Source organism: Aethalodelphis obliquidens, unplaced genomic scaffold, assembly GCF_003676395.1.
Source record: "Aethalodelphis obliquidens isolate GAN/ISIS:26980383/991018 unplaced genomic scaffold, ASM367639v1 scaffold16, whole genome shotgun sequence".
Classification (NCBI taxonomy): Eukaryota; Metazoa; Chordata; class Mammalia; order Artiodactyla; family Delphinidae; genus Aethalodelphis; species Aethalodelphis obliquidens.
The window spans coordinates 10269562-10291877 of NW_020837960.1; the positions used below are offsets into that span (position 1 = coordinate 10269562).

General features: G+C 38.5%; 1 protein-coding gene across 4 annotated transcripts in view; it reads left to right on the forward strand.

The window, feature by feature from the left end:
• DGKH (diacylglycerol kinase eta) overlaps positions 1 to 21957 on the forward strand; it is a 176262-nt gene extending 154305 nt beyond the window's left edge. For 3 of the 4 annotated variants that reach the window (XM_027116172.1, XM_027116173.1, XM_027116175.1), the window contains 8 exons: positions 315 to 428; positions 680 to 814; positions 1992 to 2155; positions 6065 to 6170; positions 7175 to 7267; positions 10041 to 10160; positions 11341 to 11449; positions 17935 to 21957. In XM_027116172.1, coding sequence (XP_026971973.1) covers positions 315 to 428; positions 680 to 814; positions 1992 to 2155; positions 6065 to 6170; positions 7175 to 7267; positions 10041 to 10160; positions 11341 to 11449; positions 17935 to 17987 — 894 coding nt within the window. In that variant the 3' untranslated portion in view covers positions 17988 to 21957. Of the gene's footprint in view, positions 1 to 314; positions 429 to 679; positions 815 to 1991; positions 2156 to 6064; positions 6171 to 7174; positions 7268 to 10040; positions 10161 to 11340; positions 11450 to 12936; positions 13068 to 17934 lie in introns of all 4 variants that reach the window. The other variant, XM_027116174.1, reaches the window with a different exon arrangement.
• Positions 21958 to 22316: the final 359 nt, after the last annotated feature.

Below are 22316 nucleotides of genomic sequence, written 5' to 3' on the forward strand. Positions count from 1 at the left end.
CTTATATCAAGATGAATTATTTGGAAACATATTAGTTCATTGGTCCTACGAGTGCTTTATAAGAGGGGCATGGAGTATTTTATCTGTGTAGGTTTTAAAACATTTTTATTGTGTTTGTTTATTTTAAGCTATGTTCAGTGATTTTTTTTTTGTCCTTAGATTATCATTTCATAATAATATTTACTTACCTTTCTGCTAATGGTTTTTATAAGTTTTTAAAAATATGTCTGTTGCAGAGTTTACATTGCTTGAAGTACCACTTCACCTAAACCTTAACTGTATCAATGGAAGTGTAATGTCGGTTTTTCTTTTAGATATTTGCTGCACCATCATTTGATGACAAGATCCTGGAAGTCGTTGCAATATTTGATAGCGTGCAAATGGCAGTTTCAAGGGTCATTAAACTGCAGCACCATCGAATAGCCCAGGTTGGTTTCTCTACTCAAACCTGACTTCACTATTTGGGCCACTGAGAAAGCTATTCCAAATGACTCCTACACTGTATATTCATCTGTAAAATAATGGACTTTCTTGTCATGTCAGTTGTTACCATGTTATCCTAAGTGGAAAAGCATAACATTACATTCCACAGAAGGGATTAAAAGTCAAGTGTGAATACAAGACTGAGTGTCAGCTTCTCAGGATGATTTGTACTCTAAAATAACTTGTTTTATTTCAGTGCCGTACAGTAAAAATCACTATATTTGGCGATGAGGGAGTCCCAGTGCAGGTGGATGGCGAAGCATGGGTTCAGCCTCCAGGGATTATCAAAATTGTGCACAAAAACAGAGCTCAGATGCTCACAAGGGACAGGGTATGTAACAAAACAACATTCTTCTAAATTTTCCTTTAAAAAGAATCTTAAATTGTTTTGAAAAATAGAAACCAAGGGAAAAGATTTAAATTGTCTTTTAAGTCTGACATTTAGATAGTGCTTTAAAATATGAACAAATATTTATTTAGTTCTTAAAATAATTAGCTTATTTTTTTAGGTTTAGAGAAAAATTGAGCCGAAACTACAGAGAATTCTGATTCCATTCCCAAATCCCTCCTCACCTCCCTATTCCCCTATCATATTCCCCTAGTGTGTTCCCCTTAACATCTTGCTTTAGTGTGGTACATTTATTATGGCTGATGAGCCACTATTGATACATTATTATTAACTAAAATAGTAGTTTACATTACTCTTTGTGTTCTACATTCTACAGGTTTTGACAAATGTACAATCACTTGTCCTCCACCTGCCCATCCTCTCTTATCCCAACCCTGGCAACCCCATCTTTTTACTGTCTTTATAGTTTTGCCTTTTCCAAAATCTGTATTTTTTTTTTTTAATTATATTTTATTTTTGGCTGCGTTGGGTCTTTGTTGCTGTGCGCGGGCTTTCTCTAGTTGCAGCGAGCGGGGACTACTCTTCGTTGTGGTGTGCAGCCTTCTCATTGCGGTGGCTTCTCTTGTTGCAGAGCACAGGCTCTAGGCGCTCTAGGCACACAGGCTTCAGTAGTTGCAGTGGGTGGGCTCAGTAGTTGCAGCACGTGGGCTTAGTTGCTCCACGGCATGTGGGATCTTCCTGAACCAGGGATCAACCCCCTGTCCCCTGCATTGGCAGGCGGATTCTTAACCACTGCACCAGCAGGGAAGTCCCCAGAATATGTATTCTTAATTAAGGTCACACCCATAACAAATAAGGCTGCAATATCCATCCTGTCTGTTACGCATATAATAGTAAACATTGAAGCATAAATTGAAGCTGTCTTTTTAAAAACTTTTCAGTCATATAATCATCATCATCAATTACATTACTTTTTATTAGTTGCAGTCCACTAGAAAACTTTAAAATATCTTTTTTGTACTTATGATAGATTTAATGAGATGTTAGATTAGGGAAAACAATAGTCATTTCAAAGTCACTCATGTACTATCTAAATACACATTTATTTGGGCCTCGGAGCTCTAAACTAACAATTCATTGCAATATTGATTTTAAATAGGCCTTTGAAAGCACTCTGAAATCTTGGGAAGATAAGCAGAAATGTGATTCTGGTAAACCAGTTCTTCGAACGCATTTGTACATCCAGCATGCAGTTGACCTGGCGACAGAAGAGGTGTCTCAGATGCAGCTGTGCTCACAGGCTGCAGAGGAACTCATCACCAGGTACCGAAGTCCTGTGAACCTTGGGAGCTGTGAGAATGCTGGTCTTGGCCAATTTTGGTTTTTGTATTATTTTTTTAATAAATTTATTTATTTTGTTTATTTATTTTTGGCTGCGTTGGGTCTTCGTTACCTCGCACAGGCTTTCTCTAGTTGCGGTGAACGAGGGCTACTCTTCGTTGTGGTGCGCGGGCTTCTCATTGTGGTGGCTTCTCTTGTTGCAGAGCACGGGCTCTAGGTGCACGGGCTTCAGTAGTCGTGGCACACGGGCTTAGTTGCTCCGCAGCATGTGGGATCTTCCCGGACCAGGGCTCAAACCCGTGTCCCCTGCATTGGCAGGTGGATTCTTAACCACTGCACCACCAGGAAAGCCTGGTTTTTGTAGTTTTAATACATCATTGCAGTTGTTTGGGGTATCTAGAAGAGATGCCTTTACCCTCCTTCTTCATTTGCTGCTTCATTTATGCCTCAGTATTCACTGTTTTTTTCCATCAGCTCGCCTCCAACACACACGTGCACAGACCTGTGTTCTCCACAGGCCAGATCTCTGACTTCCTGAAACACAATGGAGAACTCGCCTAATGAACCCTGTCATGTTTTATATATATATATAAAACCCTTCCATTATTATTTCCCCAGTTTACACATAATCTTTACACTATACTACTCACTTATATGGTGCCTCATAATTTTTAAGTGTTTATGGGAGGTAGAAGGAAATGCAAACATTAACCATGCAAAAAAACCCCAAAAAAGTCAGGGGGTGAACGTGGGAAGAGTCCAAGAATCAGTTTCCAGCAGACGTATCACAGAGTTTGTGAGACCACAGAAATTAATTTTAGGAGACAGAAAGAGACGATAAAAATAATAAGTTCTGTGACTGCAAAACGGCTAAAAATCACTATGACCAGGGGCAGACTTCAGGGGGGAGGAGGGACGGTGGGCAAGTTTCTTATCTCCTCCTCACCTAAATCTTATCCACCAAATGGGGATACAAGCTGCCTGACCAGGTCGCTGTGAAGGTTAAGTGAGACCCACCATGTGAAGTGCTTATTAGCACAGCATGTCTGGTGTATTCAGTGTTCTGAGCATGGTCACTCATATTTTTCCCACACCTTCACCTGGTCACTGATCAAAATGTTGAAATAGAAAAGAAGGAAAGGGGCTTCCCTGGTGGTGCAGTGGTTAAGAACCCGCCTGCCGATGCAGGGGACGCAGGTTCGAGCTCTGGTCCAGGAAGATCCCACATGCCACGGAGCAACTAAGTCCATGAGCCACAACTACTGAGCCCACATGCCACAACTACTGAGCCCACGTGCCACACCTCCTGAAGCCATCACACCTAGAGCCCATGCTCTGCAACAAGAGAAGCCACCACAATGAGAAGCCCACGCACCTCAATGAAGAGTAGCCCCTGCTCGCCACAACTAGAGAAAGTCCACATGCAGCAATGAAGACCGAATGCAGCCAAAAATAAATAAATAAATAAATAAATAAATTTAAGAAAGAAAAAAAGTGAAGGTTGACCAGATTTGCTTGTGGTCTACCTAGTTTGATTCCCCATATCTCTTTATAAATTTTGCAAATGATGAAAATCAGGATCACTCATTAATTTTCACAATGTATTCATTCAATATTCAACAAATAATTTTGAGCCTCTTCTGTGTGCCAACCATCATATTAGGCACTGGGATGCCACGATGACTGCAGTCCCTCTTCATAATTTGCTGGCAGAGTAGTAGGAGGGAGATGTGTGGCCAAAGATCTGTCACAGTGGGCACTGTGGATGCCCAGAGGAGGCCAGAGGCAGTGAGGGAGGCCTGCCTGGAGGAAGTGACTTCTCAGCCTAGTCTTGAAAGAAGAATAAGAGAAGGAGTAATCTAAGAATGGGAGCCAGCCTGGGTAATAAAACCCAGAGGAGTGTGAGTGCATGGTACTTTTAGGAAATCTCAGGGTGTTTGGAGTGACTGAAATGTTAACGTGGTATATTTGAGAGTGTGGAAAATGTGGACAGAGAGTTGAGCGGCGGTGGGGGGGGGTGGGCAGATCTTTATCAGGATGTTTCTGGAAGCAATGTGAAGCACTGTCCACAGAACAGCAAAGCTGGGGCAAGGGTGAACACTGTCAGAATGGTCCTGTTAGGAAACAATGGACTGAGGCAGTAGAGATGGGAAGGAGAAGAAGGATTTAAGATAGGTTAGGGTCTAAAGTTGGTACACAGGCACGTTCAGGATGATCCTAAGTTTCCTAGTGAATGGCTGGTTAGACTAAGGTGCCTTTGATGAAGCCATATTATTCAGGAAGAGGAATAGATTTTGAGAGGGAAAATGATGGGTTCCATGTTGGACTTACAGAATTTCAGTTACATTAGAAATACCTAGGAGGAGATTCAGTTAGCAGTTGAAAATGTTAATTTGAAGTTGATTTACAACTTTCTTTTTCCTTGAAAATTAGAATAACGTTTATCTATCTCTGTTCTTCTTGTTAATAACCTCTTCTTCATGATTTCTCAAGGTTATTGGTAAGGATGCTTAGGTGACATTTGCAAGTTCCTTTGTGCCTTGGATATCAGTGTAGGATCCTTAAGAATTAAACTCTTGATTCAGCCATGTGGGGCTTCTGTCTCTTCTTTTGTTCTTCCCTTTCCAGATTGAAGATCATTTTCCTTGAAGACGTTAGAAGCAAAAGGATTAGGATAGTCTTACCTTCTTGTCACCTGCAAAGCTTGCATCATTTTCTAGCAATCAGTAGAACTTCTCCTCCTTTTTATTTTTTTGGCTGCATCAGGTCTTAGTTGCAGTGCACGGGCTCTTCATTGTGGCACTTAGGCTTCTCTCTAGTTGTGGCATGCGGGTTTTTTTTTTCTCTCTCTAGTTGTGGCGCATGGGCTCTGTAGTTTGCAGCAGATGGGCTCTCTCGTTGAGGCTCCCGAGCTCAGTAGTTGTGGCACGCGGGCTTAGTTGCCCCGTGGCATGTGGGATCTTAGTTCCCCAACCAGGGATCGAACCCGCGTCCCCTGCATTGGGAGGTAGATTCTTTACCGTTGGACCACCTGGAAGTCCCTCTCCTCCTTTTTCTTCTTGGCCTCATTGCCTCCAGAATCGTGTCATTCTAGGACTGTTCTTGAAGGTTTATATTCCAGAGGACAGTGGCACTACAGGCTTTGGCGTTGGATAGACGTCGATTCAAATCCTGGCTCTATCACTGTATGTGAATTAGTATGTGATTTAGTATCACATACTAAATCTTTCTGAGCCTCAATGTCTTCATCTATAAAGTGGAGAAAGGCAACCACAGCTACCTTTTAGGTTGTGAACATTAAATTAGATAATGAATATAAAGCACTTAGCATATAGAAGATATATGTGGCAATGTTTTTCCCCTAATCTGTTGTATTTGTGCCTGGTTGAAGTTTCAGCGAATAAAAGATGTGTCTACGCTCTACATTTGGGACCCCTCTCAACTTTCCAGTGATACAGCAAAATGAAATGTTACTATGCCCTCTTCTTCCAAATAACACCTCAATATGCTTATCTCTGATTCTAGGTCTAACTTTTTTTATATAGAAGATTTGGGGTTAGTATTTTTTGTTGCAATAGGGTTTGAATTTTGTAAATCTACCCCATGCCATTCATAATCGAGCAGTTATTAAATAAATTTCCTTTCATGACCTTTTTTTTTTTTTTTTTTTTTTCTCGCGGTACGCGGGCCTCTCACTGCTGTGGCCTCTCCCGTTGCGGAGCACAGGCTCCGGACGCGCAGGCCCGGCGGCCATGGCTCACGGGCCCAGCCGCTCCGCGGCATGTGGGATCTTCCCGGACCGGGACACGAACCCGCGTTCACTGCATCGGCAGGCGGACTCTCAACCACTGCGCCACCAGGGAAGCCCATTTGCCTCGTTTTTGCTTTCAGGATTTGTGATGCAGCCACCATCCACTGTCTTTTGGAGCAAGAGCTGGCGCACGCAGTGAACGCATGCTCCCACGCACTGAACAAAGCCAACCCACGCTTCCCAGAGGTGAGGAGCCAATGGTAAATGCCCATTCCGCAGATTTTTTGGTGTTCCACATATAGCTTGATACAAAATGTGCCACATCCTTTGAAAGAACATAATACTAGTCTATACGCGTCTCAGCCAGAAGCTTATCATTCGATTGTGGCCAGGTTGTTCTTTATTTTCCTTTTCTGCTGTGTTTCCATTCCTGCTCTTTAATTTGCTTCCTTTTTTTCTATTTCACTTTCCATCACTTGTCACCTTCCCATCTTCCTTGTGCTCCTTCTCTTTTTAAGTACTACCATTCCTCTTTTTTACCTTCTCCCCTGCACCTTCATATAGGGCAAGCCTAGATATCATGCATTTAACTAGAGCTGTTCATGCATTTTTGAGGTTGTCCACTGAAATTATTCTCCATTTTGTTTTACTAAATCAGTAAATTTAGTTAATTTTCTAATGTAGAAGTTAATAATAGAGTGGATAGAATATAAATGTGATGAAATGTGAGGTATGGCATAGAGAAAACTGGTAACGTTATTTTTACCCTTTCAGTTATTCAGTTGATTTACCTAAGTTATTATACAAATAAGTGTGAGTCCTCAAGATTATTAAAATCTAAAAATCAATCCGGTTGGAACTATGGAGAGTGATACTCAATGGATAGAATTAATTATGATCAGATAATGTCCCTTTTAAGACATAATTTTCTTTGACTTAATTCTTGTGGGAATATGTGTCTATTGTCGCCAGCATATACATGTTCGTGTGTAGGAGATGTGGTCCTGGGTGTATTCACTACAGTCAGTGCATTCTTCTGGCTCTGTGCTCACAGAATTAGAAGAGGTAATCATGCTAACGAATGTGAGTGTGAAATTTTGCAATTACCGTAGAATTTGGGTAGACTTTTTAAAGTATTTGCGATGTGAATTTAAATCGGAAGAGTAAAGTGTAAAGTACTCGCTGATGATTGAATCCCAATTTAATACAGAACTACTTGTCTTTGATGTTTTGTTTTGTTTTTTTCCTAGAGTCTTACGAGAGACACTGCCACTGAAATAGCCATCAATGTGAAGGCCCTGTATAATGAAACAGAGTCTTTACTAGTTGGCAGGGTTCCTTTGGTAAGGAAAAGAAATGGTGGATAACATCAGAATGATGATAAATGTATGGTTCTTGTGTTCATTAGGGAGCACGCATTCATCAGATTCTAATGCACAAGCAGCCTCCGGCCTCCATCCCTAGAGCTTCCTTTTTACCTAGCTTTTGCCTTCAAGAAAATTTATGGCTACACCTGGGAGTTACACTTTAGGCTAACAGGAGTAGAGATTTCCCCTCATCGTGGTTTTTTTTTTGTTTGTTTTTTAATAAATCCTTATTGGAGTATAATTGCTTCACAATACTGTGTTAGTTTCTGTTGTACACCAAAGGGAATCAGCCATATGCATACATATGTTCCCCCAAGTCGGCTTTGAGAATCTTGAACTTTACAGAGAGTGGTAGACATTCCCTAGGGACTCATTAACCCATTAATGCAGAAAAGTAGAGGAAATCATGAGTTGTGTTCCTGGAATTAACATTTGAAATAGGATTGTTATTTTCTAGATTTGCTTAGATGATGCTTTCTAGATTCCGTGTTTCAAGAACTAAATTTCAAGAACTAGACCTATTCGTAGGTTAACTCAAGATTGGTGTTGGAAATCAAGTTGCAGCCAAGTCTGAATCAGACCACAAGTTCATGGACCTCAGTCCTTTACTAATCAGCCTTTCTTCCCTCACCCTTGAAATGTTCTAGCACGTTGGGTCTTTTTGCCACCTAGTGTTCCATTGTAGGTTATTCACACATGCTGTTGTAACTGTAGAAGGCCAGGTACATTAGCTATTGTTTTCTTCCTTGTAACAATTTTGATTAATTGATAGGTGATGATCTTAAAACATTTCTCTTTACTGTAATTTTATCTCTTTCTTGGGAAGATGTATACATCTAAATAAAAGCGAGAATAAAAGTCATAGCATCTGGCACAGTGGAAGAACGAGAGGTGTGTTCCATAGACTAGCCAACTGTAAGTGATTGGTTGGAATATCTGCTTGACTGGAGTCCAGAGTAAAATGTATCACCCTTGGAGCATCCTTTGCTCTTAGAAGAGAAGCTTCAAGGCTGCATGAAGTCCATTGCTTTTACCCACCTCCGAGGGAAGCTCAAGTATAACTTCCTTGGGGCCAGAGGTGGCTGCCTCTGCTATGGCCGTGAAGAGAAATTTTTAGGAAGAAACATTGAATATCTCTTCTGATAAAACCAATGGGAAAATCTTCTTGGCTATTCTTGGCACTTCTATTATTAACCTGAATTCTTCTTGCTGCTCTTCTAAAATTAGTCCTATAGGAAAACCAGTGAGCTGTGACCTTGGTCCCAATTATTGGATGAAGGACATGTATTTTTTTCATGTTATTTGAAATACATTTAAGATAATTTCTGATTGACGAGAACTAAAAGCATAACTTACGCTGTATTTTAGCTCTCTACACTGAAAATACCCATTAAATGTTACTTGGTTAATATTAATCAATTATATTATGTTAACGTATAAGGATTCCCCTCCACTTTTAATTCTTCTGTCATTGTCAAATATGGATGTTTGGTTTGAAATGTATACCAGTGAATTTTTTTTTAATATTTGGCAATATTGATATCAAAATAGTCAGTCGTGTTTGAGAGCAACTAAGTTATATGCTTCATTTTGCTTGTAGAATGAATATGCAATAACCATTTTATCAATTTTGTAAGACATATATTCTTAGACTTAAAGGAAAGTGGTAAATTTTATTTGACCTGGTGGAAAATCTCCATAATTTTATTAACTTCTAGAAATGCTAGATCCCTTGAATAACAGAGGGGGGAAAATAATGTCCCTAATAAATAACAGTAATATTCTCTCTGAACCTTCAGCTTAAAATTCTGTGAACCTATATGTAGGTACTCTACAATTTTAAAGTAGTTTATAAAAGTATTGATTAGCTGGAAGAGATCTTAGAAAGTGTGTAGTCACTTTCTACTATTTATTGAGAAGGAAACTTAAGACCCCTGAAATCAATTCATCTTCCCTTGGTTGCACAGTGAGTAAAAAGGCCAGGACTAGAATTCAGTCACCTCCCTTTCAATTCTGCACCTAACAGTGTTTGTTTCACCTTTATTCATTTACTGAATTTGTAAGTGACTTTTAATAACTGCTTCAAATGGGTGGATAATAGGTGACCAGTTAAATTCTCTTTAAAGTTTGCTAGCCCTCTTCCAGGTTACAAGCCATTTAGCTTTTTGCTTTGCCCTGATTTGTGCAACAACTTTTTGTCACAAATTTTTCTGAAATCCATGGGTCTTTTTTTAACCTGTTATTTTAATTATCCAGAGGATTTTTGTGCCAGGCAGTTCTTATTATATGACATATTTTTGACCAATTTAAAATATTATTATTTGTTCACACAGCAACCTATGTAAATCAGAATGATTTTTGCCACAAAGAAGTAGAATAATGAGATTACTCCCTAATGCAGGCCGGCAGAATGGGCGGATGGATGCATGGATAGGAAGGGAGGAGGGTTGGATTTACATAGAAAAAACATCACCATAAGTAATACTTTTCTCTGTGAAATTATTAAAGTCACACTAGCTACTTATATCATCTTTGGGAAGTAAGGAATAAATCTATTCAGATTTGCTTAAATGAACTCAGTATAAAATAATTTGTTCTTTTTTCCATATTCTTTTGTATTAAAACCAACAACAATCTAGCCTCGTCTGATAAGAGATGAGGATGTTCAGTGTCAGTAAAATAATTTATTCTATTTGAGGTTGGTCACTGAGGCTTGTTTTATTTTGTTTTTAATCTGCTGGTCAAATAGCAGTTGGAATCTCCACATGAAGAGCGGGTATCCAATGCCTTGCATTCCGTGGAGGTGGAGCTACAGAAATTAACAGAGATCCCTTGGCTTTATTATATCTTACACCCAAATGAGGATGAGGTATGTAAAATTTGTCCTGTTTCTTTATAAATGTGTACGCTTTGTGACAATAGAATTTGAATGCATCCTTTGAAAAAGAGATGTTCAGGAGAAAATACATTTTGAATATAGTCGTCCTCCCTTATCTGCAGGAAGTACGTTCCAAGACCCCCAGTGGACCTCAGAGGAGTACTGAACCCTATATATACTATGTTTTTCCCTATACATACATATCTAAGATAAAGTTTAATTTATAAATTAGGCACAGTAAGAGATGAACAACAATAACAAATAATAAAATAGAACAATTATAACAATATACTGTAATAAAAGTTACGTGAATGTGGTCTCTCTCTCTCTCAGAATATCTTATTGTACAAATGTAATGCCTTTTCCATATCAGCTAAGCACTTCTCACGCACTGTGGCTATAACCTTTGCAGTTTGAGATGCAACAGCAAAACTAGCATGAATTTCTTTTTCCTTCTTCACAATTTCACAGACAGAAGATTCGTTCTTACTGTAGGTCTTAGCAAGCTCAGCATACGATTTTTCTCTTTGCTTATTAAGTCGAGAACTTTCAGCTTTTCATTAAAGGAAGCAATTTTACAGCTCCTTTTTGGCATATCTGAATTGCCAGCTTCACTACTCTTGTGCCTCGGGGCCCTTATTAAGTAAAATAAGTGTGACTGGAACACAAGCACTGTGCTACCACAACAGTTGATCTGATAACTCAGATGGCTACTAAGTGACCAACAGATGGGATACGCTGGACAAAGGGATAATTCACATCCCAGACGGGATAGATCAGGATGGCTCACGATTTCATCATACTACTCAGAACGGTGCACAACTTAAAATTTATGAATTGTTTATTTCTGGAATTTTCCATGTAGTATTTTCAGACCGTGGTTGACCGCAGGCAACAGAAACCGCAGAAAGGGAAACCACAGGTCAGGGGAGACTACTTTCAGATGCACTTTTCTTGAACCAACGAGAAAAAGCTTTTATGTGAACAAAGGCATCTTATGGGAATCGGTACCTTTTCAGGAGTACGTAACATCGTGAACTTTTGGGGAAGAAGTTATCACTTCAACAATATTTTGTGTGGATAACTTACATCTATGTTATCTGTGCTATCAGAGTGGGTTTTTCTTCTCCTAATATCCTGAGAAAATTCTCTTCTTGCTCGACTCGAACAGGAGCCTCCCATGGATTGCACCAAGAGAAACAGCAGAAGCACAGTATTTCGTATTGTGCCCAGATTCAAAAAGGAAAAGGTTCAGAAGCAGAAGACAAGTTCACAGGCTGGTAGGTGATCCACACGGGAAGGGAAGGGATAACATTATGAAAAAAATAACGTATTGAGGTGGTATCACCTCATCACCGAGGGGATGAAAGTGATCTGAGACTAGAGAGTGGTGATTACTGCAGCATGTTATGAATGTACTAAATACCACTGAACTGTACACTATAAAATGGTGAATTTCATTTTATGTTCACTTTACCATAATAAAAAAGTCATATCACACCTAAAATAAATCCAAACACGAGTAGGAGTCTGTAGTCATGCAGTTAACAAGTCTACAAGGCGGTTGCTGATTTGCTTCTACTTTGCTGAGTGAATGTCAGCATGTCTGTTAGATGGGTCTTCGTCTTGCTGACAGTAATTCAAGGCTTGTAACTCGTTTTCCTTCTTCAATGTGCAAAATCTATATCATTTTGATAAATGGAACGTAGAAACTTTCGTTTACTCCTTTAACTTGCTAGATATATTTTCCACCTCAAGTTATATATTCTCTTCCTTCTCTTTTAAGGACTTACGATGCCATTTCAGCCCCTCAGTAATGACAGTCCACTGTGACACTTGTATTCTCAAGCAAAGATTAAACTCTCTCTTGGGTATTCTTTCAAGTTCCCTTTCCACCTTTCCTTAGAGATTAAATTTAATGCTGTACTACTGCTAAAGACCTTCAAGTTCTGTGTATATGATGGTAGGTGCCTTTCATAATCAAATCATTTTGTAACTCTTCTGAGTTAGCCATCTCATTTTGAAAAGTGATACATAACCTTATTTTTGACAATCGTAAAGCAGCTATTGAAGGGCATTTTAAAACCAAATGTGGCAAACAAGGAGACTTTTATTAAGCTAATCAATGTTGGGTAAAATGTATAAAAGAGTGATTGTACATACTGTAAAATAACAACCCGACTAATCTTAGAAAGCGGTGTTGACAGTTTTTAGATGACATTAAATTGATTTAACAATACATTTATTGCTGTAATTATCAATAATGGTAATCATCAAAACCAATAAAGGCAGTACTTGAAGTCAGCAAGACCTGAAGCAGAAATCTGTGTAAAATTGTACCCTGTGTCAGATTTTAAATTTTAATTAGCATTTGTAGCTAATTAAACTATAATAAGTTTCATATATGGTCCTTAAGGAAATCATCAGAGCTTATTTAGACCTTGTACTACTGATCCTAATCATGAGAAATACATTTTTTATACATACTGTGCAGTTTGCATGGCTTTAAGGAGGAAATTGAGCTAAAGAGAAAGGCACAGGTGCGCAGCAGTGAATGTCCTTGTAGAGTCAGATCCTGGTGTTGACTGATAGTCTGAAACTTGCATGGGAAAACGTGGAATTGCAGTTTTGTTGAGACAATACCTTGAACCTTTCCCTTTGCTAGCACTGCCGCTGTACTCTGTTTCGCATCTTCTTTGGCCAACCTGTGCTTTGTAATGCATTGAGCATGTAGAAATTAAGGGGGTTTTGCTCTTAACTTTGGTAGTTCAGAAATGGGGCACAGAGGAAGTTGCTGCTTGGCTGGATCTGCTCAATTTGGGAGAGTACAAAGAAATCTTCATCCGTCATGACATCAGAGGGGCTGAACTCTTGCATCTGGAAAGGCGAGATCTTAAGGTATTTCCTTTGTGCTACTTCTGCTCTTAAAATTTTTCTTGCAAAACAGACTCCTTTCTCCTGTGCTGTTCTGTTCTGTGCTTATAGCTTGGCTTATGTTATGCAAACGTGCAGTAATCTAATATGCCTTGTCCTGTGGTCTGAGTTCCTGGTATGCATTTTGAAACAAGAATGTCAGCAATATTTTTCTGTCAAAATCATTGACTGTTATAGCTAAAGCTTAGCATGAACTTAGTAAGTTTTCTCTGCATCCATTGGTATGGCTGTTCCTGTGCTAATATTTCCAAATGGATCATATTTCCATCGGCTCATTTTTTTGGATCAACGTGAAAGGTGATATTTGTTGCTGAAAATATCTAATAAAAGGTTAACAACTAAAAATTAATTCAAAATGCCAATAACAAAGCCTTTCTAATATATGGAACTAGATGAGAGACTTACAGCAGTGGCTACTTGGAATCCTATGATTTGGTTGTGTTTCAAAATTGAGCTTTCAGAGGTCACATGAACAACTAGACAAATAAATTCAAATTTCCTTTCCATGACTTATTATTAAAATTGTATTCTTCTCAAAAATAAATGTATTATTTTCTTTAGTAAATGAAGTAAAAATTATGCCTTGTTTTTGCTAGAAGGCAGCCCAAAGTCTATTTGTCTTTTATGACAGGGAACGAAAAGTATTAATTCATGGTCTGCAGCAATTCCCTTTTATTCTTTGGGTGGAGACGCAACCTTAGAAATGGCCAAAGAAGCATATTCTGTCCCAGGGTTAGAAGTAGGATTTTGTAATGTTATCTTTTCTTACCCCACGCTGCCGTTTAAAAATTCCAAGACTGATTCATAAGCAACTGACAAAGCCTTCAACATTTGTTGGATTGATTCCTTTCCTGTAGACCAGGTTCTAAAATGCATAGAATTATGAGACAGTAAATTCCTAATAAATTCATGAACGGTTGTGCCTTTATCTACAAATACGTTAGCAGAGACCTTTGACCCCATGATGGGTAACCTAAAGTATAGATTTTTATAAAGCAGAGTCATAAAGTTTTAGCACATCAAAAGTAGACACCACTTATACCTAAACATTTTTAGCCAGAATAATAATAAAATAATAGCTTAACTAATTATCTTAGTTGAGAGTCCCAAATCTGGAACATAGCAAAATACATAGTGTTACAGTTCATAACGTAAAAATTACTTCAACACTTGAATACACCAAAAACTAAATGTAGAGGATCATTACGTGGAACATATTTGTGTAGCTTCTGATACCCTTGGCAGGCAGCAATATTTATTGAATAGCTACTGATTAATATATTATGCCAGCTTCTCTAGGTGGCATCTGCCCTCTAGAAGCTTGCATTCCATTTGCCGTGAATAATCGTATGTTCAAGGAAAAGGCTGTGTGTGTATATAAATAGACATGTATATGTTACATATATGTACATACAAACATATATAAACATACACAGTGAGTGAAGCAGTTATTTGCAGAGTGAAAAAACAAAGCTCACACAGAAAAGTCAAAGTTAGACTGATAGGACCTGGCTGGAAAAAAAATAAGAGTACAAAGGAGCTGCTGATTAAGAATTATGTTAGTAAAATTTCTATTTAGTTTTTCATGAAACTTTTTTGTTGTTTTTATTTTTAATGCAAATTACATTCTTTCCCTTAAAACTTTTCTTTTAGAAGTTTTATTGACATAGTCCATTTTAACTCTTTTGGTTCTAAAACAGGGTGCGGGGCAATGGGAAAGGAAAGTAATTTTACAGAAAGAGCCTTCAGTGGAACAAAACGGAGATGGAGAACGAGCAATCCTCGTACTCTGTGGTTATAGCTGTAAGAGGGAGCAGACCCTTCAGAGGAAAGTCTCTTAATATTGGTGAAGGGTTACCTACTCCCTAGGTAATCTTGTCCATTCCCATTGCTTCGAATACTGTCTGAATATATCAGTGGTTCACAAGGTTGTGACCTCATTTGTAAACTTTAGGATTATATCACCAACTCTACTTGCTACTTGGCCATCACACAGGATATCAATCTTAACGTGTCCACACCAAACTTCTACTCTCCTGTCCTACTCCCATTCTGCCCCTTCTCCAGTGCTCTACATCTTAGCAACTCAGGGATGTGAGCTAGAGAAACCCAAGGTCATATTTAGCACCTTTCTCTTTCTTATCGTTTCCCCCCTAACTCATTAAACCCATCACATAGTTTGACTTTAATCTCCATACATTTCTCTTTCTCCTTTCCACAGTCCTTCCTCTTGCCTGTGTAAGGTCAGTATCTTCCTAACTGGCCCTCGCATTGCTACTCGTGCCCTCTCTCGTCCATTATCCACATTGCACAGTGACATTTTAACATCAGGTGTATCACTTTTCTGCTTAAAACCTTTTAGTGGCTTCCCATTTCAGTTAGGATAAAGACTCGCGTCTATGGGAGGCCTACAAGGTCTGCCTATATAGTCAACCTGCTATGGAATACTGGCCCTTGCTGGGCTATATACCCTTCCACCCTGGCCCTATTTCATTTGCTTAAAAATACTGACCTCTCTCACCTTAAGGGTGTACCCTCCTATGGTATGCTTCCCCCCCTCCCCGTCACCTGGCTAACTCTCCTCAGATCTTGGCTCAGGTGTTACTTCCTTATCATCAAAACAACTAGAGATAGCAATGTGACAGTCTAAAGGTGGGAAAGGGGAAATATTGCTAATGTGTTTTAACAGACAAATAAACTGATTGCATTATTTTACCTCCTAGAAGGCAGTAGGAAAAAGTGAGGGGTAACAAAGCAAATGGTAAAGACACAGGGGTTTTGTTTGGTTGGTTTTTTGTTTTCTCCATTTGGAAAGTTGTATATGTGTGCGTAGAAGGATAACAGTATCTACAAAGCATGCCTCTGCAAAGTTAAAGCTATTCATCCAAAGAAAGAAAAAGTCGACCCTAAAGAATATGATAAAAATAAATACATAACAAACATCATGGCATAACTTTATCACAGCCTAACTCCTAGAAGATGTGAATGTATTGAACTCAAACTAAAGAAAATATAGCTAAGAAGTTAGTGTAACTCTAGGGAAAACATTCATCTCGAGACACCAAAATAATAATTCTGGGTAGAGTCTGCATCTCTCAAAGAAGTTTTTATTCTTGAGAATACAGTGGGCACATGGCCTAAAATAAAATATTTAATATTAAAGGTATTTCTTAATCAGATAACTATGTTATCACAAAGTATAAAGAACATTAAAATATGCCACTCAAATCAAAGAATCTAAATGCCTCTGTAAATGCATCTGCCTTTCTATCTTCCTGTAGGGTTTGGCCTTGCTTTTAAGTTTGCTGTTTTAGCACACGCTCAGGAAATGTGTAGTTGCCTTAAGACTAATTGTGGATGACCTGGTATCATATGAGCAAATATTTTTCAGGGTCAGTTAAATATTGTAAAAATGATACCCTGAAATTATCTCAAGCTCAAAAAGAGCACTGGCTGTGGAAGGAGTATTTTCCAGAAGGATTCAGAATCATCAGTAGCATTGCTGCTATAGAATTCAAGGAGATCATAAAGTATATGGGAGAGAGAGAGCGCGCACGCGCGTGGGTGTGTATCTTCTCAGACAAATAATCTTGTGGTACCTTATATTTTCTAGGCTGCTTGAAAGTCATCTTTTTCCTAATTTTCAAATATTTCACGTTCTTTGTTTTGTGAAGAAGTTGTCTGACTTCACACAAATTGATGATGCCCATTACGCTTAAAGAAGCTATAGGGAGGCCTTCACCATCTCTTTTAGTTTTTCAGACAGCGAATACTATGGCTGTCTTGGATGGGTCTCATTTATCACTGCAACAAGTATTTGTTCGCCAGGCTCCTGCTCTGTGCTGCCCACTCTGCAATCACCATTCATTTCTGAAAACTAAATATTGGTTCCTTGGTTCTTTTTTAGGAAGATAGTCCTTTAAGAAACAAGAATTCTGAGGGAAAGGGTCAAAAGTGTTTTGAGGAAAAGCATCAACCCACAGATACATACCAATGTTTATGTAATTGTTTATACTTATACATTACGAAGTATAAGGAATATTTAAATATTTCACTCAAATCAAAGGCTCTAAATGCAAGTTCAAATGCATTTGGATTCCACATTTTGGTCATGGGTACTGGAGTCTTCCCTGAGGATCAGGCCTCACTTGTAAGTTTAATATTTTAGCAAGGAAATGTATAGTTGTTTTAAGACTAATTGTGGATACCCTGGTGTCACATGTCACTTCTTTCAGAGATCACAAAAGGACCTGTGGTTTTTTTGTTTGTTTTTTTGTTTTCTTGTTTTTCGGTACGCGGGCCTCTCACTGTTGTGGCCCCTTCCATTGCGGAGCACAGGCTCCGGACGCGCAGGCTCAGCGGCCATGGCTCACGGGCCCAGCCACTCCGCGGCATGTGGGATCCTCCCGGACCAGGGCACGAACCCGTGTCCCCTGCATCGGCAGGCGGACTCTCAACCACTGCGCCACCAGGGAAGCCCGGACCTGTGTTTTTTAAAACAAAAAAAAAAGAAGAAGAAAAAAGAGGAAGTAATTTTGACTCTTAAAGAATTGCCCTTGTGTATAACTTATGAGAATGTTACATTTAAGAGTTGTGTAAGATGTGATTTTTTTACTGGTCGGCAATTTTTTAATGTCAGGGTTTTTTTGGTTTTATAAACTTACTTTTCTAACTTTTACTTCCTAAATCATTGAATGTAAACTAAAATGAATGAGCTGAATGCTAACTGTGTTATTAGCTAGTTAAATATTTAATCCTCAGTTTTTCTCTTGTCAGTAAACTTCTTCCTCTTTCTTTTTTCTTTCTTTCTACCTTTTTTTTTTATTTTTAGGACCTGGGGATACCGAAAGTGGGTCATATGAAGCGAATTCTCCAGGGAATTAAAGAGCTTGGAAGGAGCACACCCCCAGTCTGAGGTGTAATCATATTGGTGCTGTTCCTTGGAAGGAAAGTAATTGCTACTTAATACAAAGTCCTTGGGAGCCATTGGCTGTTCTTGTAGTTTTCTGCCTAGATAAATAAGCACCACTGAGGCACCTCTACGGCTTGATATGGGTGAAAAGTTTGATTTGAGGTATTAGAAAATATTTTGTGCCACAAAAATACATTCCACAAAGCCATTTTCTTATTGTGCAAACCTGACACATTCAAATTTGCTCATATTAGTAAAAAGGTGGGAGGAATCTGAGACAATTGCATTGTCCAAAAGGTGGAATTGCACAATGTTTACTTTCCTTTAACCTGGTCAGATGGAATGTTCTTACCGTGCAAACACATAACAATATGTAGCTGAAATTTCTTGGGTTTCATTATTGGAGGCATTGGCTTCTTACTTAAAATCACTGGCTAGAAGACTAAGATGTAAATTAAGTGGTGTTTTGAATTGGTATCACCTCAGATTCCTAGCTCTCAGTGGTCAAAGAATATGGTTAAAACCCCTCAAATACTATGAATGAATGCAAATCTTAATGCACGATGTTCCTGCCTGAATTGTCTTTCTGTTTCTTGCATGTCACATTTAATATGTAACACTTAGCTTTAATGTCAGTTTTAATGGAATTTAATTTATTACTACCTAAGTACCTTTTGGTTGGCTAAAGGCACTTTTCTGTTCTTTGATGTGGAATTTTGCGTAAATATTCTATATCTAAGAATTTGTGAACATGTGTCTGTGCCCTAATCAACAAATGATATATATCTTATGCAAGCCAATTTTATACCAACCTATCATAAACAGTAGGTGTGCACATTAAGAAAATTCTCTGGATATTTTCATAAGATTATATGTTCTGTTGCCTAACAAAACTTATCATAGCTCTCCGTACCAAAATTCCCACATTCTGTTTTAAATTTTTCATTTCAATTAAATAATTATTTAATACTCTGTTTGCATGTATAATATAGCAGACTGTTGACATCCAGGAATTTCCCCAACGTCTCAACTGGGATTGGTATACTGATTGGTCACCCAGACTCGTCCACTGGCTAAAGGGACTCCTGACACAAACTTCCCAACAAAAGAGATTTAAATTTTTTCTTAAGGGCTTTCCATTATTTATTATTATCTCACTTAATTCTTATATCCTATCAGGTAGATATTATTTTCCTTTTTGTAAACCACTATACTTCAGTCTAGCGCATGAGGAGTCAACATTACAATGATCAAAATCTTTGAAAGCCAAAGGCATACATATCAAAAAGTCACAAAAATGTCCTTAAATAAATTTTCTTTAGACATTATATACCAAAAAATTAATTCTAATGTTTAAAAATCTTCTATATAAGAGAAGTAAACAGGGTACTACTGACCCAGTGGTTAACAATTTTCATAAAGTAGCCTTCTAGGTAGGTGCTCAAAAGATATACATATATACACGTATACATTTATATGTACATTCACACTTGTGTACATGTAATCTAAACTATACTCTCATTGATATTTTCTAGACATTTATTTTCCAGATGCTTAAAGAGAAATATAGATGGGAAAACATTTAAAATGAGCTATTGTCTGACATATAATTTAATTATATCAAAAGGGTTTAAATATTTGATGCTTATCCTTATTTATAACTTGAGTATTTACTAGTAAAAATCACAAAATTTGGGCATCTGAAAAATAAATGAAACTTGATAGGTTCCTGACCAAGTGTGTCTGACTATATATTTTACCTAAGTTGTGAATAAATGGAAATTTTCCAAAGCGAATTGTATCAGGTAGCTTAAAAGAGCAAAGAGCTACTCAGTTAATTTTAATGTTATCCACACTTATGAAATCAAAGGTCTTCCTTTCCAGTCCCTTTTAGAGTCCCTCACCCTGCAAAGTGTCCTGCTCTTTCAAGCACTTCCCTGTGTTCTCAGAACTCTCTGCTGAGATCGCGGATCCCTGTCCACAAAAAAAAAAAAAAAAGAAAAAGGAAAGGTGGAGGCAAGGAGGCAAGAAATCCTAGAAAAGAATGAATTAATGCAAACATCGTTACCGATTTTCACTCTCCCCAAATTCTCCTTTGCCAATAGGAAAGATTATCTAGTTATCACATGTTCAGAATTTAAGAGGAAGATGTAAATGATTAGATTTTGTATTTGATGTTGCTTTTTCACTCTTGAGTAACATCCATTATATATGTTGAACCTCAGTTAACAGAATCCTTAGCTAGAATTTTCCAGCAAATGGGTTTTGAATAGGAGCATTTTTCACTGTATGCATTGTCTGTGCATAGCTATGTAGGACCCAAAGGACATCACTCACGCCTGTTTGCCAGGATGGTGCCTTCAGAGCCTCTAGAGGCCAGTGTCAGCCTCGCAGAGGAATCAGCTTCTCATGGTAGATGGGGTTACAACAAAGATAGGAAGAGCTTCTCCACATGGCCTGATCCCAGCTCTGGGGAGTGCAGGTGGGGCCTCTGCACCTTGGTCCATGCATAAGCTGAGGTGAGAAGCTCAAGCCTGGGCCTGATTGCCAGCTGTAATTGCCGTCTTTCCTCCCCACCAGACTCTCCTGCATGTAGATAATTTGGGAGGGCTGGAGGGGAATCACAGCTCACATCCACTTCCTTTCATTTTCCTTCACTGCTCGTTTTCCTGAAGAACAACTTACTTGTCAAGAAAGGGACAGGGTCAGGCCTAAATAAAATTTCAGAGTACTCAATTTTTCTCTTCCATCTGTCCCTCCACCTCACTTTCTGAGTTTCTTGCTTACTTCCTGGCTTCCCATTTTTCCACGTGCCCAATAGAGATGGTTGCTCAAATTCTCACTGCCACGTACTGCCCTTTCCTCATCAACTGTCCCACTACAAACGGACTCCTTTTATCTTGCCCCACCTTAGCACCCACTGTGGGTCATCTAGCCAAGTGTTAGGAAGAAAACAATGTAAAGAAACTGATTTTACAGTTTGCATTTTATAAAAGGAAAGTTACTAATCTAAATGAATTGATGGATTAGATCATTTGAGGACCATCACATATATTGCTGTGGCTGAGAAGAGGTGATCCCTGAATGTGTAAGATCTGTGCTGTCCTACATGGTGGCCACTAGCTCCATGTGGCTGTTTAAAGTTAATTTAATTAGAAATTTAGTTTCTCAGTTGCACTAGCAACATTTCAATCACTCAATAGCCATAGTAGACAATACAGATGTTGAATAGTTCCATCACTGCAAAAATTCTACTGGATAGCACTGCTCTGCATCATTGCTACTCAAAATGTGGTCCATGCACCAGCAGCATCCGTATCACCTGGGAGCTTATAGAAATGCAGAATCTCAATCCATTCCAGCCCTGTTGAGTCAAAATCTTCCTTTTAATAAGATTTGTTGGGTGATTAGCCCTGGCCTAGATGCGTTTTTCTCTCTCCTAGCTAGGAGGGATCTGAGGTCTTTGAAGTTTCTCAGAATAGCTTGCTGTCCAACCCACTGTTTCCTATCCCTTCTCCAACTAGTCCCAGAAATGAGCTGAAACTCATGCATCACCCAGCTGAGTTTTCTTCTCAATCCTTATTCCTAATCCAGGTTCTAGATGAGCCCTACCTACCCAGTATATATTTTGGTTATATTTTGGTAGATAAGGTGGCACACAGGAGATTGGCCAACACAACTGGACTCTCTCCAGCCCCTCACCCCACGTCTAAGTCACTAACAATCTGCATTTGCTCATGTGACATTCTCATTTGTTCACAACTTAAGTCACAGGCAACATTTCAGAAGAATATGTACTGAGATAAGTAAAGACCGGGTTGATCTCCAACAACTTGTACTTCTCACTTTCGTTTATCAGTAGATTATCCTATTGACATAGTTCATGCTTGAGGACACATGCACACATTAAATGAATCATTAGGCATGCAAAAAAAAAAAAAAGAGAGACCCAAAATGATTACAGGTAAAGTGAATGCGTCATTAAGACCCTAAAAGAAGGCATGTTTTGCTAAAGTCTGGCTTTCTTATTATGCTAACTTATCCTGATTTTCAGATAGTTAATAATTCCTTAAAATAGTGCCTGAAAAATAATATATTCTTGACCCTCAAAATACAAATTATTTAATTCTATAATAAGATCTGTCCGAGTGTGACATATGGTCAGTAAGCCTTTACTTAATTTTTACATAGTTATATAATGACCAAAACATTATTGCCTAGAGATTCTTTAGCTAATTTTAATGAATAAAGAGACCACTACTTTAATCTCCATAGAAGTTGTTTGTAACAGGAATTGAGGA